Source organism: Geotrypetes seraphini, chromosome 1 (assembly GCF_902459505.1).
Source record: "Geotrypetes seraphini chromosome 1, aGeoSer1.1, whole genome shotgun sequence".
NCBI classification, from domain to species: Eukaryota; Metazoa; Chordata; class Amphibia; order Gymnophiona; family Dermophiidae; genus Geotrypetes; species Geotrypetes seraphini.
Window position 1 is genome coordinate 404,130,995 of NC_047084.1, and position 15,431 is coordinate 404,146,425.

General features: G+C 42.9%; 1 protein-coding gene across 1 annotated transcript in view; it reads right to left on the reverse strand.

Annotated features, from left to right (window-relative positions):
* The window catches only part of CORO2A (coronin 2A), a 418,409-nt gene that overhangs the window by 100,778 nt on the left and 302,200 nt on the right, over positions 1 to 15,431 (reverse strand). Inside the window, exon 7 of the mRNA XM_033918127.1 lies at positions 8,644 to 8,748. Within this exon, the coding sequence (XP_033774018.1) occupies positions 8,644 to 8,748 (105 nt within the window). The remainder of the gene's footprint in view (positions 1 to 8,643; positions 8,749 to 15,431) is intronic.

A 15,431-nucleotide genomic window follows, 5' to 3' on the forward strand; every position in this document is an offset into this window, starting at 1 on the left:
ACCAAGTTTTCTTGTCTCTGATCGTTTCCTTCACCTCTACAGTGAGCCACGCAGGTTCCTTGTTCTTTTTCCTCTTGGATCCCTTGTTGATATACAGCATATATAGATTTTGTGCCTCAGTGACTGTGTCCTTAAAAAGGGACCATGCTTGCTCTAGCGTTTTTACAGTGCTTATCCTCTTCTTAATCTTCTTCCCTACCATGAGTCTCATCCCTTCGTAATTCCCTTTTCGGAAGTTCAGTGCTGTAGCTGTCGTTCTGGACCGATGTTTCGCCCCTATGTCCAGGTTGAAGTGGATCATATTGTGATCGCTGTTTCCCAGCATCCCTTCTACTTCTACACCTTGTGCTGGTCCTCACAGTCCATTTAGAATTAAGTCCAGAATTGCATTTCCTCTTGTATTTTCCTTGACAAGTTGTTCCAGGAAGCAATCGCCTACAGCATCCAGGAACTAGGTCCCTAGGTTCCAGTCTATCCCCGGATAGTTGAAGTCACCCATGATAACTGTGTTGCCTCCCTTGCAGTTGCATTTAATCTCGTCCGTCATTTCTCCATCAATTTCTTTGGACTGCCCTGGGGGTCAGTAGTAGATGCCGATCTTCGTTTCCAGTCCATTTGTTCCCAGGAATTTTGACCCATAGGGACTCTAACTGTTGCGGCATGTTCTCTCCAGTAGATTTAATTCTCTCTGATGTATATGGCAATGCCCCCACCTTTTTAAGCCACTCTGTCTCTGTGGTATAGTTTGTATCCCAGTAGCACAGTGTCCCAGACGTTTTCCTCTCATATACTGACAGACTGAAAAAGCTTGGGCTGTTCTCCCTGGAAAAGCGGAGACTTAGAGGAGACATGATAGAAACCTTCAAGATCCTGAAGGGTATAGAAAAGGTAGACAGGGCCAGATTTTTCAGATTATGGGGAACCACAAATACAAGGGGGCACTCGGAGAAATTAAAAGGGGACAGGTTTAGAACAAATGCCAGAAAGTTCTTTTTCACCCAGAGGGTGGTGGATACATGGAACGTGCTTCCTGAGGCTGTGATAGGCCGGAGCACGTTACAAGGCTTCAAAGAAGGTTTGGATAGGTTCCTAGAGGATAAAGGAATTGAGGGGTATAGATAGGAGTAGAGGTAGGTTATAGGGATAGTCTGGGACCACTGCTCAGGCAATGAGCCTGATGGGCCGCCGCAGGAGCGGACCGCTGGGCGAGATGGACCTCTGGTCTACCTCAGCGGAGGCAACTTCTTATGTTCTTATGTTCTAAGTCCACCATGTTTCCGTGATGCCAATGATTTCCACGTTATCTTTTTGTACCATAGCTTCTAATTCAAACATCTTATTCCTTAGGCTCCTTGCGTTCGTGTACATACACTTTAGTTTGCAGCCTGTTCCTCTCTTGTATTTCCTTCCCTCATGTGTCCCTTTCGATCTGTCTTGCCTGTGATCCGGTGAGTCTTCCCTTCTAACTTCCTGCACGGTATCCTCCGGGTATACCGGTTCCCAAACCATCGACTTTCTCTCTCATTTGACTATTGGCTTCTTCCTAGTTTAAAAATTCTTCTTCCTAGTTTAAAATTTTCTCAACTTCTCTCTTGATGTTGCTTGCAAGTAGCCTCGCTCCATCTCTGCTGAGGTGGAGTCCGTCCTTCCTGAATAGCTTGCTCTTCCCCCAGAACGTCATCCAGTTGCGCACGAAGTGGAATCCTTCTTCCTCACATCAGCGCTGCATCTACGTTTTGACTGCTTGCAGCTCCATCTGCCTCTTCTCGTCGGCCCTGGGTACCGGCAGGATCTCCAAGAATGCTATTCTCTGCGTTCTGGTCTTCAGTTTCCTTCCTAGCATCCGGAGCTGGTTCTTCAGTACTTCCCTGTTGTAGTTTCTATTGCTCACGTTGTTCGTCCCACATGGATCACCACTGCATTATCTTCTTCTTCCGCACTGTCAATGATCCTGTCGATGCGGCTCACTATGTTTTCTACCTTGGCTCCGGTAGGCAGGTCACCATCTGATCCAGTCTTCCTCCCGCTATGTGGCTGTCGACTTGTCTGATGATGGAGTCCCCCCACAACAATTGCTGTCCTCTCTATCTTCTCTTGATTCTCCAGCCGCAGGTCCATGTCCCTGGTATATGTCCATCTCTCCAGTCATAACACTAAATGAGAGTAAATGAGAAATCCTTATTATTGAAAGTCAAAGAAATGTGTGAGCATTGGAAACCATTATATCTTTCTTGGTGGGGGAAGAGTCTAAACCACTAAAATGATGATTTTGCCTGTAGTTTATTTCCAAGGGTCCTTTTATAAAAAAAATTGAATGGGGTCCTTACAAAAACTATTTGGCTAGGTAAAACTGCTAGAGTAGCTTTAGTATTTTTACAAAAATCACAATCGGCGGGGGGAGGGGGTAAATTTTCCAAATTTTTATAGATATCATCAAGCCTTCATTTTGTGACAGGGTATGTAATGGATCCTTCCTGAACTCATGGAGAATCTGCTGGATTGGCTGATCTTAGAGAGTCATCTTATGTCTCAAGTATGTTAATCGAGAGTTGTTACTACAATCCCAACAACCACAAGTTAATCATCCTGAAGTACAATCCAGTATACCAATGGAACAACAGGATCTTGATATTGAAGAACAACATAGAATGGAAGAAGCCAAGTTGGTGTGTGTGCTCCCATATTATGATTGCTCTCATATAATAGTAAACAGTATGAAGAGACATTGGCATGTGTCACACCTGCGCTCTTGAGCTGCGTTGCGAGCCCACGGGATCATGACAAAGTTCTCTGGTCCGGCGTGTCCCTTACCATCAAGGGTCCTTTCAGGACTTTACCTGGCTTACTATTAGCCTAATAAGGGCATGCAAGGGAAGAGTCCCAGTCAGAATGCATCACATATTAGCTTTATTATGATTACTGGTTTCACAAAGCAAAAATGCAGGCTTGCTGTAATCCCTGCGGAGTTCCACAGGGCTCCCCACTCTCCCCTTCACTTTTCAATGTCTATATGGCACCATTGGGAAATATGTTATCCAATTTAAAACTGAAATCATATATATATATGCGGATGACATTACAATTATTATTCCCATAACCTCACTGACTCAAGAGACAGAACAATTCATCTCATCTGTCCTTACTAAGGTAGAACAATGGACTATGTAATTTAAATTAAAACTGAATTTGGATAAAACTACAGTAAATTCTTTTTGGCAAGTCCTAACAAGATTAAATGGGTCAGACCACCCAATTCATTCTACCATCAAAATCCTGTGTGTAATCTTGGACCGAAGCTTGACTTTCGAAGATCACACTAACTCTCAGGTTAAAAAATGTTTTTCACTTTATGGAAACGTCATACCATTAAACACTATTTTGACTTCTTCTCTTTTTGACTGCTGGTTCAATCTTTGATCTTAAGTATCTTAGACTATTGCAATATTATATACTTGGGATCTTTTAAGAAAACCATCAAACGACTGAGAATCGTTCAGAATGCTGCAGTCTGTCTCATCTATGGTCTCAAGAAATCGGATCATGTAAGCCCATATTACAAAAAACTACACTGGCTGCCCATGGATCAAGGGTTATTTTTTAAGTTTGCTTGCCTTTGCTTCATAACCATAACAGGTTCATCCCCAATCTATCTATCGCATCATTTCAATTTTTCCAGGCACAACTTGTACATGCATTGCCTACTTGTTCGCTTGAAGGGCTGTATCTACAAGAGATTCCTCGATAGAACATTATCATTCCAAGCAGGCAAATGGAATAAATGTTTAACCAACTTTATCTCAAATGCTCTTTCTTACCAAACTTTTAGGAAGTCAATCAAAACTTATCTCTTTGACAAATTTCTCTGATTCCATTTCTACCATGATGTACTTCTAAAACACTTCCAGGAAAAATTAGATTAATCTTACCATGTTAATGTAATTTTGAAAGTTTTTTGTAACATCACTGTCTGTAAACCACTGTGAACTGTTTGTGGTATTGTGGTATATAAAAATAAAGTTATTATTATCATCATTATCCAACAAAGGATCAGAGAGGTCAGATCTCCCAGAACAGAAGTTGAAAGATTAACAGCTAGAGTGGGCAGAGGCGAGGATATCCAGGATGGCACCCCGCTACCCAGAGACGCCGATGGGGGAAACGGAGAGCACCCAGCAGCAGAACCTCTGAATTGAAATTTGGACCACAAAAAACACATAAAGTCAGAAAAAGTGTCTGGTCCCTGGGGTATAGAGTCCAATCCAATCCTTTAGTTTTATATACCAATTCATCCCTCATAGAGGGCTCAACTCGGTTTAAAAATATTAAAGATCATAACAAAAAAGAATCATGGTTGACAGATAAAAAATCATTAATTAGACACCGATTAATTTTTTTAAAGACTTAGACTTGTATTTCTTAGGCTGCGGAGGGTCTACCACCTGGCTGACTGAAGGACCAGCGGAGCTAAGCCCTGAAAGCAATGGTGGCCACCCCACTGGGCTAGCTGAACATGAAATTACCTGCTTCTGTGAGGGGGAAGCTGAACATGCCGTCACCGCCCCCCCCCCCTCCCCAGGTAGCGCCACACGGCACAAGGACGTTCCATAATCGCTAAGTCTGAACAAAATTTTCATGAAATCACAAGGACTCCATCCCAGTAGGTTTCTTGCTAAAAATCAAAGAAGGCTACTGGCACCAAATTTGCACCAAAAACACGTTATTTTAAACATTTCCCAAAAATAAAAAAAACAGCGATTTTAGGATTTTTTAGGTGGGGGAGCACAGGGGAACACCTGGAAACAAAGAAAACCCCTGAATTTTAACTTTTCACGAACCCTCTGAGAGCCTGTCACAGAGACACTAAGCTGCACCTGCTTCCAGCTCTTTTCAGTAGCCGGCTCAGAATTCACTGCCACAATGCTGGGAATGCTTTCTCTAAACTGATCTTCGGGCTGCCGGTCTGACTGTGCTCCCACCCCTGTGGACTACCGGATGAACACCAGGACAGGCAGAGGCACAAAAATGCAGCTGGCACCCTATGGGATACCGCTGAACCCCATAAGCATGCCAAACAGTCTGCTCTCGACCCCCGCTTAACAGAAGGTGAGACTAAGTCAGGGATGGCCCTGCACTCCAAGGAACACTATGCAGACTGGCTAACAGGTACCCCAAAAGGGATCGGCCTGTCAGCTACAGACCGAAGTCTGTGAGCAGGCAGAGCTTCAAATTCACTTCAAACGCAAAAATACCGGCAAAAGGATGGAACTTCGTCAAATTAAAAATAATAAAATGAGTAGAGCAGAACACACACAGCTGCAGACATGCGTGCAGAAGGAAAGATTGTAGAGGGTGCTAAACCAATCAGTGAAGTACTACAGAGGCAGAGTGAAAAATCTGGAGTGAATTCCTTCTTCAGAGCATGCGAGTATGGGGAAATAACCCTAGGGTCTAGAACAAGGGTAGGGAACTCCGGTCCTTGAGAGCCGTATTCCAGTCGGGTTTTCAGGATTTCTCCAAGGACTATGCATTGAAAGCAGTGTATGCAAATAGATCTCATGCATAGTCCTTGGGGAAATTCTGAAAACCCGACTGGAATACAGCTCTCGAGGACTGGAGTTCCCTACCCCTGGTCTAGAATGTCTCACCTATTGCACTGGAAATCCCGTTAACAGTTTCGACATGGACGGAAAAATGGCTTCAGTGAAATTCAAATCAATTTTGGCTATGGCCAACGAGAAAATAAAAAATTTAGGGTTTTTTTCTACAGATTTTTTTTAAATAATTAAAGAAATAAGACAAAGAAAAAAGCTACACTAGACAAACTAGTCAGAAAAAAATGCATAGTGGGAAGGCCACACAGACTAACGGAGCTCAGTCAAAAGAGTAAATCTTCGCTCTGCACTTTTAATACTGTCCATACCAGGGCTCTGTGGATGACGCCACTCACATGTGAGAATATGCTGCCTGCTTGTCTTGGGATAAGAAGATTATCCAGGTAAGTACCTAATCTTTCATTGTATGTGGCTGCTAATTTACGTATTTGTTACTCTATAAGGTTGTTATGCTATTGGTCAATATTCAGCCCAAAGTGGTCAGGTTATTTTTCAATGTTGACCACCAACGGCAGAATTAGCCTCAAATATTCAATGCTGGGCTACATCTGGATATTGGCATTGAATATTCGGACTAATTTGTTATGTGCTAGATGCTAGAAATTATGTGGAATACTAACTGTAACCCCTACCCTGATATCCTGTTTGTTTGTCTTGATTGTTTAGATTGTAAACTCATTTGAGCAGGGACTGTCTCCTTTGTGACTCTGTACAGCGCTGGTTATGTTTGATAGTGCTCTAGAAATAATTAATAGTAGTAGAGTACAAGATATACTCAGTGAGTTCTGGTTAAATATTGGCCAGGACCCATGTAAGTATTTCTGACTGTTCCTGAACCCCCAACCAAGAGGGTTCATGGGAGATGGGGGGGACATTAGATCATTTACCTTGCTGGTCCGCAGTAGAAACCTCTACTGTGGCCTTGTAAAAGGAGCCCTAAGTTTGTACCTGAGGCAATGGAGAGTTCAGTGACCTGTACAAACTGCAGTAGGAATTGAACCCTGGCTTCAATGCTACTCACCATGCTGCTCTAGCCATTAGATACAGCTAATAAAGTACATATTCCAAACATGTTTAGTAACTCAACAATAAACTAAAGATTCACATTTGGGATACAGTATGGGGCTCATAATCGAAAGAGAAAAACATCCAAAAACCGGCCAAAGTCGGCACTTGGACGAACATTGTCAAAATACGTCTTAAGTACCGATAATAAAAAAGAGTTTTGGACGTATTTCTAAATGACCTAGGCCTTCATAGTGCTGCTGAATGACCATAGTTCCAGGAGGAGTGTTGAGGGCGGGACATTGGCAGGCTTAGACTTAGTCGTACTGCATGTATAACCAAAAGTTATACGGCACAGGATTGACGGAATTTGGATGTAGTGACTTAACCATTTAAATCATGGTCTCAGTAACAAAAGCCCACCTGAAGTGAACAGATAAGCACTGCAAACACATAATACAGACCCCCACATACTACCCCAGTGATTACTGCCCCCCCCATAAAAATATTAATCACAACTTGAAAAATGTGCCTCCAGAACATCATCACCTGGCAGCCTGGCATAGGAAAGCCTAGTCGTGCTGTACAGAGGTGTTTTAAGCCATCTTGGGGGTGGGTTAGGGACCCATGGAGAGGAGGACCCACGCCCATAAGCCCCTGTAATCACTACATTGATACTGAAACATGTCCACTGCCCTATACACCCCAAAACCCATTTTTACTGGCATATAAGTGGCTCCTGCAGCCATAAGGGCTTTTGGGGTGGTAGATAAGTGGGTCTAGGGAATTCTGGAGGTGGTTTGGGGGCTCACTGTCACCTATAAGGGAGCTGTAGTGAGGAGAAGCCATGGCACCCTTTTTGTGAAGTTCACAGCAGTGCCCTGTAAGGTACCCCAATATTTAGGTGGCATGTCTGGGTTGCAGTCCATCACTTTGCATACCTCTCCCACGTCCAAAATGGCTTGTTCTAGGCGTTTTTGACTTGGACGAAAAGTTGGTATAAAGATGGACGATCAGATCGTCAGGATGTATACTTAAACGATTTTTGAAACGGAAAAAAAAATTGGACGCATTTTTCAAAAATGTGTACTAAGCTGTTTTTTTACTTTGGACGACTTGCGATTTAGACGTAAACGAACTTAGACATTCCTTTCGATTATGCCCCTCCAAGTGTATACATTTTAGTTGAAGATATCAAAAAAAGTTTATTGAGTTTGTCATTTTAAATACTTCCGGGTCCCATGCCTAGGAAGTGACATCAGAGGGAGAGTCGATATGACGTGGGCAGCAAGTTCATGATGCTGTTCGTGCTGGGAAAATTAAAGAGGTATGGAGGAAGGGGGACGTGTGCAGCAGGGGGCAGGAAGGAGCAGGAGGGGTGCCACTGCCCCAGGTGTCACTCACCCTCGCTATACTGCTGGATACTTCTAGCTGTATTAAAAATACAATTTATGCACAACTTTAGTATAAAAAAAAGTAAACCATACATTTTTTCTAAGTGAGGTAGATAATGGACTACCATGAATATTTTATTCATTAGAACTTTGCAAAGAAGTTCATTTTTTTGTTCACTCTACTGATGGACATATATTTAAGAAAGCATGGTGGGGGAAGGGTGTATTTTCTTGGGGAGGGATTGGAGAAGAAGCTTAGGCACCCCCAAAGAAAAAGGCTTTCCGTTGCCCTGGGTGTATGGTAGTTAGAATGGGGGTCGTAGATCTGAGGACCCCAGACTTAGGTCTCTAGAGCATGGACGTTCCAGACTCATAGAAGAAAACAAAAGTTAAAACTTCACTTCTAAGAGAACAGCAAAAAAAGTCAGTGCTAAAGGTAAAAAAGTTCCATATTCACATTAGTATGGTAAGCACACTCAAATAGCACATTTCCTTGGCATATGTTTTTTAGTGCATTTAAACCTTTTCAGTATGAGTAAGACAGTGGGTTTCATCAGGTGCTAAATTCATCAAGCTAAAACTACTGATAGCTGAAACAGTGGTCAGCAGTTAGTTGAATTAAAAGACTTTACCTTTCCAGCCACGTATAGCATTTGAGTGTCCTGATCATAAAAAGGGAATAGGAGACCAGAAGATCCATCCAAGTCCTCCTCTTGTAAAGGCAAAGAAAGGTCATTCTGTATAGAGAGAAACAAATATAAACAGTTATCATCACACTTATTTATACCCTCCCAGACAAATACTCCTCAGATATGTGGCGTGGGTATTCAGTAGCCACTAAGAAATGCCATCTTCGGAAAAAAGAAAACAGAGACCTGACCCATGAGCTTGTTAAGGCAGTTTATCAGGGCTAACAATAAGTTAAATTAGGGTTACCATATTTTGGGCTACAAAACCCCAGATGCGTGGCCCTGCCCAGTTCTGCCTCTTGCCCCATCCCATTCTGCCTTCAGCCCCAGCCCCACAAACCTTCCCTGATGAACTCCGGCCACATCTGGAGGACCTCTGAGCATACGTGGATGATGCAACACACATCCAGGTGCAGTGTGGCCAGAGCTCGTCAGGGAAGAAGAGAGGAGGTTTGTGGGGGCAGGACTGGGGGCAGAATGGGGTGGGACCAGAGGCAGAATGGGGCAGAGCCACACATCCGGGGTTTTGAAGTTAAAATAGTTTCATATTATTAAAATTTGAGATTCTGCTCATCACAACTATCAACAGTTTACAAAAGCTACATAATCAGACAATAGAAGAAATTTTTTAAAAAAATGTGAAGGGACATTTACATCTAAATCTGATTTTGGACGTTTTGGGAAAAACATCCAAAAATCCAGTAGAAAAAAATGTCCATTTTCAAACTAGAAAAATGTCCAATTTTTGTTTTGAAAATGGCCATTTGTTAGATGTTTTTGAGCTCTGTCCTTAGGATCATTCAAGGGAAAAATGCACAAAAACAACCAGCAGAGCAGTGGGACATCCTAGGAGGCACTGCAATGTACTTCACACAATAGATCCTGGGCTGTGATTGAAACTTCTCCCACAGCATAGTAAAAGAGGGCCTTATTTTGTATAATTTGGAACTGTCTCATATCAAATGTATATAAAATTGCATTATAGATAGTCTAATTTTCTTATCTCCATTCTTGATACATGGGCTTGTCATGCCACTGGAGCTTGTATGCATCTATGAAGCTGAAAGCTATGCTATCAGTAGTTTCATTACAAACAGGGCCTCCCAAGGCAGACAGGTTTCAGCAGAGATGTTAGACTAACAGCAGCAGCAGATGGGCAGTGTTGGAGGCAGAGGATCATGTTTGATGTAACAACAATGACAACAGAAGAAAGTTCCAGCAATCTACTTCAGTATTCTGCCACAAAAACTTGATGATTTTCATCAAGTCACTAGGACTCGAACATGAGTCGATGGCACCCAACAACAGTTTACTTATAACCAGTTAATAAACAAAAATCGCTGTTGATTCTTCAGTAGTCAGGGGGATGTAATGAAGGAATCATGTTGCTGTCCAACTTCTACTATACAGATACAGCTCTCTGCATAGTCCTCAGGTTTTTGTACTGAAGCAAGGACTTCTCTAAGTTATTGGCCACTGTAAGAGTTTCCTATTCAGCCAACCCCTAATTCCTTAATCTTGATATCACCAGTCAGACTCTGAATCAATTGAAAAGTTCTTTAATAACGAAGCAAACAACTTACAGTCAGATGATAGTTCAAGCCTGTAAATTCCTTCTCACTCCACTAACATATCACGTCTATGCTAGGAGTGTCCACACTGTGGAGATGACACCATTCTCCAGACTTAGAAGTAATCTAAGCTGTTTTTGATTAGAATTAAAGGGGTGAAAAACCTGGTGGGAGAACACCACTCTCAGGCTCTCACTCTAGCATGTGCTTAGCAAATATGGCCACTGCTCTCCTCAGACTGAAGAAGGAGGCGGGCCCATTCTCTGTGCAAGCATCCCAGACTACTGGAAGCAAAGCTCTATGGATAGTTGAGTCCACAGAGCACCCATAACTACTACACATTTAAACAAACATTAACTGAGCAAATGCCCACATAACATGGGAGCATAACACTCCCCATCTGATATCACTAGGTACCACTATTACTACTATATAACAATACCACACAGTTCTCTCAAAGTCCATTAATCATTGAAGCTTGACTTGATGACTTATGTCTTGTCCTCTCCAATGTAGATGCTCTCTCTCTGGTCGTCTCGCAGGAGCTGCAACGAGAGACTTATAACACTGATGAACACAACACAAAGAGAGAAAAAGAGAGAGAAAGTCTTTCAGTCTCTGAGATGGACAATGGTCCATGACGTCCTCATCTCAGGCTCCTTCACAATGCCAAAAGATCACTTTTCAGGTGATGGTCTTGGCTGTTCCTTGGTTCCCAGGTAGAGCCAAGTTGCTCTTGGTGAGTTGAAGCTCTGCTTCTCTGATGACACTTGACTGATAATTGTCTGGTCTTGCATCAGCTGGTCACTGGAATGAAGTTGCAATATGGCTCAAGCATGCTATAGCTTTCTGAAGTGCTGACCAACTTGATAAGCGAGAAAAGCGATGAGCTCCTAAGGTGTTGACCATTGCCACCTTTGTAGCGAGAACAGTCATTTCTGGCTGTATTTCAGTATCAGTCAGGGTATATAAGCTCTGATGCATTAACTTTGGATGGAATTATGTGACCAGATTCTAGGGGAAATTCTGGTCCTGTCAGCCAGGTTGTTTCCATTAGCTTGAATGCTGTTATGGTTCATGGCACAATCTGCAGGGTTCTGACTAGTTGGTAGATAGTGCCACTGCTCCAGTCTAGTTGACTTCCTTATACGCTCAACTCTGTTGCTGACATTCACATAAATTCTCCTGGTCTTTTTGTATTTATATATATCCTAGGATGACTTTACTGTCAGTGTAGAATTTAACTGCGTTCACTTGAATGTCCAGTTCTTTAAGTATCACTTCTGCTACTTCTACAGCTAGTACTGCTCCACACAACTCTAACCCCCTCTTCTACTAAACCGCGCTAGCGGTTTTAGGGCGGGGAACCATACTGAATGGCCCACACTGCTCCCGACGCTCAAAGAGTTCTTATGAGTGTTGGGAGCAGCGCGGGTCATTCAGCACGGCTCCCTGTGCTAAAACTGCTAGCGCGGTTTAGTAGAAGAGGCCTTAAGTGTGGAATGGTGTGGTTTGACTGAGGTGCTAACTTAGCTTTACCAAAGATGAACCCCACTTGGGATATCCCTTCTGCATCTGTAGTTTTCAGGTAGGTCACAGCTGCAATGGCCTTTTCAGAAGCGTCTGAGAAGATGCAGATTTCTTTGTAACAGGTAGTACTGAGCGCTGCAGAAATATGAACATAAGAACATAAGCATTGCCTCCACTGGGTCAGACCCGAGGTCCATCGCGCCCAGCAGTCCGCTCACGCGGCGGCCCAACAGGTCCAGGACCTGCACAGTACTCTTCTATCTATACCCTTCTATCCCCTTTTCTAGTAGGAAAATGTCCAATCCTTTCTTGAACCCCAATACCGTACTCTGCCCTATTACGTCCTCTGGAAGCGCATTCCAGGTGTCTACCACACGTTGGGTAAATGTAAGTACGTGGGATTTGCAATTGTTCAAGAGTCTTTAAGGAATCCTTCCATCTTTCCCACTCTTGTCTCATGTCTTGTGGCAATGGAACATCCCACTCATTGGTGCTTTGAGAGAGCTTCCTTAACAGGGATCTCCCTTGGAATGTTAATGGAGCCACAAATCCCAGTGGATCGTACAGACTATTAACTGTAGATAGGACATCTCTACGTGTATATGGCCTTTCTTGCTTAGACATTTGAAAAGTAAAAATGTCTCTTTTTAAGTCCCAAATCAGACCAAGACTTCTCTGAAGTGGAGGGGTGTCTACTCTAAGATCTAGATCTTTTAGGTCTTTGGCATGATCCTCTGGAAGAAATGCTGCCATTATTTCTGGACTGTTAGAAGCGATTTTGTGAAGTCTAAGGTTAGCTTCTGCTAACATTGTTTGTGCCTCTCTTGCTGTGGGCAAGGATTTCAAGCCATCATCTACATAAAAGTCCTTTTCAATGAAATGTCTGACATCTGTTTCCAACAAGAAAACAAAACAAAATTGCAGGAAAATGTACAGGGTACAGGAATATATTAAAATAACAAAATCTTAAAACAAATGCATAAGATACATAAAATATATCCAAAGAACTGGTCCTAATATTCATGTGGACTGGACCCGACATGGTCCATGTTTCGAAGAAACACTTCTTCCTCAGGAATCCTACAGAGAATGGTATTGTAGACAAGTATAAGTTATACTGCACAAACAACATACATTACCAAAGTTATGTACATGATGCTGTGGTTAAAGGAAAATGTGCCATCATTGGTGAATAAAGGATAAAAATGAAGCTCATATGTAAGATGCGAAACCGGTGTGAAGGAAAATCTGATGAAAAGTTATAAAAAGTGATATCATATAATAACAAAAATAAAAAATTATTAGATGAATGAAATGATAAAGAATAAAAATAAATGGATGTGAAAGAAGTGAAGAAAAAAGGAATGAAACCAAGATAGGAGACATGCTATAATATAGTGACTTAACTGTAAGGACAGAAAAGGAAAAAAGAAGAAAACACATATATGGGTATGAGAATATACATACCCAAATGTTGGTAATTAGAGTATCAGAAAACCAGATTGGATGAAATAAACAAAATCTATACGAATAAACAAAAAAGACAATTTAAAAGTAAACATTGATCGCAAAGCGTCTATCATAACAGCTTAAGTACATATAAAATGGTATAATCATTGGTTCTAAAACTCCTGTCATAACGGCTTGTAGAATTCACATAAGATGACAGACCAGCAAGCGGACAGCAATGGATGCAGCAGACAGAAGCAGGATGTTGAGCCACCCAGTTTTCTGCACCATTTCTGGGAGGCAGTCTTATGTATGCACCCGATGCAAGGAACTGGAGGGCCTGAAGAAGCAAGTCAGACTCCTGGAGGGCAGAATTAGAAGCACTTCAAGCAGTGGAAGAAGAGGACAGAGAGGCAGAAAACTTCATGACAGAGGAAACCATTGAGGAAGAAGTCAGGGAGTTAGAGAAGTTCATCGAACAGGCATACAGAGAGGCCGTGGAAAATCACCAAAAACAGTGGAGCTGCCAAAATACACCTACAGTGAGCGAGGACCAAGATACACCTACAGTGAGTGAGGACCACCTGGAGGACAACCACAAGGAAGACGAGTCCGATACAAGCCAACGCCAGGATGAGAGAAGATGGAAGTACACAGAGGACATGGACCTATGGCTGGAGAGATGGTCATACACCAGGGACATGGACCTATGGCTAGAGAGGCAAGAGAAGATAAAGAGGACAGCAATCGTCGTGGAGGACTCCATCATCAGACAAGTCGACAACCACATAGTGGGAGGAAGACAGGATCGGCTGGTGACCTGCCTACCGGTAGCCAAGGTAGAAGATATAGTGAGCCGCATCGACAGGATCATTGACAGCGTGGAAGAGGAACATACGGCGGTGGTGATCCACGTGGGGACAAACAACGTAAGCAACAGGAACTACAGCAAGGAAGGACTGAAGGACCAGTTCCGGATGCTAGGAGGGAAGCTGAAGACCAGAACACTGAGGGTAGCATTCTCTGAGATCCTGCAGGTACCCAGGGCCAACGAGAAGAGGCAGACGGAGCTGCAAGCAATCAACGCATGGATGAGGCGCTGGTATGAGGAAGAAGGATTCCACTTCATGCGCAACTGGATGATGTTCTGGGGGAAGAGCAAGCTATTCAGGAAGAATGGACTCCACCTCAGTGGAGATGGAATGAGGCTACTTGCAAGCAACATCAAGAGAGAAATTGAAAAGTTTTTAAACTAGGAAGGGGAAAGCCGACAGTCGACTAAGAGTCAATGGTTCGGGAACCGGTATACCCAGAGGATACTGTGCAGGAAGATAGCGGGGAAGACTCACCAAATCATAGGCAAGACAGAAATCCTGAACGATCGAAAGGGACACAAGAGGAAAGAAAATACAAGAAAGTAACAGGCCACAAACTCAAGTGTATGTACACGAACGCAAGGAGCCTAAGGAATAAGATGGGGGAATTGGAAGCTATGGCACAAAAAGATAACTTTGACATCATCGGCATCATGGAAACATGGTGGAACGAGGAAAACGTCTGGGACGCTGTGCTACCAGGATACAAGCTATACCTCAGAGACAGAGTGGGTCAAAAAGGTGGGGGTATTGCTCTATACATCAAAGAGGGAATTGAGTCTACCTGAGAGAACACGCCGGAAATGAAAAATAAGGTAGAGTCTCTATGGGTTAAAATTCCGGGAACAAATGGAACGGAAACGAAGATCGGCATCTACTACCAACCCCCATGGCAGTCTGAAGAAATTGATGGAGAAATGATGGACTGCAAGGGAGGCAATGTAGTTATCATAGGTGACTTCAATTATCCGGGGATAGACTGGAACCTAGGCACTGAAGTAGGGAGACCAAGTTCCTGGATGCCATAGGCAATTGCTTCCTGGAACAACTTGTCAAGGAAAATATGAGAGGATATGCAATTCTGGACTTAATTCTAAATGGACAACGAGGACCAGCACAAGGTGTAGAAGTAGAAGGGAAGCTGGGAAGCAGTGATCACAATATGATCCGCTTCAACCAGGACACAGGGCCAAAACATTGATCCACAATGACAGCCATGGCACTGAGCTTCAAAAAAGGGAATTATGAAGAGATGAGACTCATGGTGGGGAAGAAGATTAACTAATAGCCAATCTGAAATAAATGC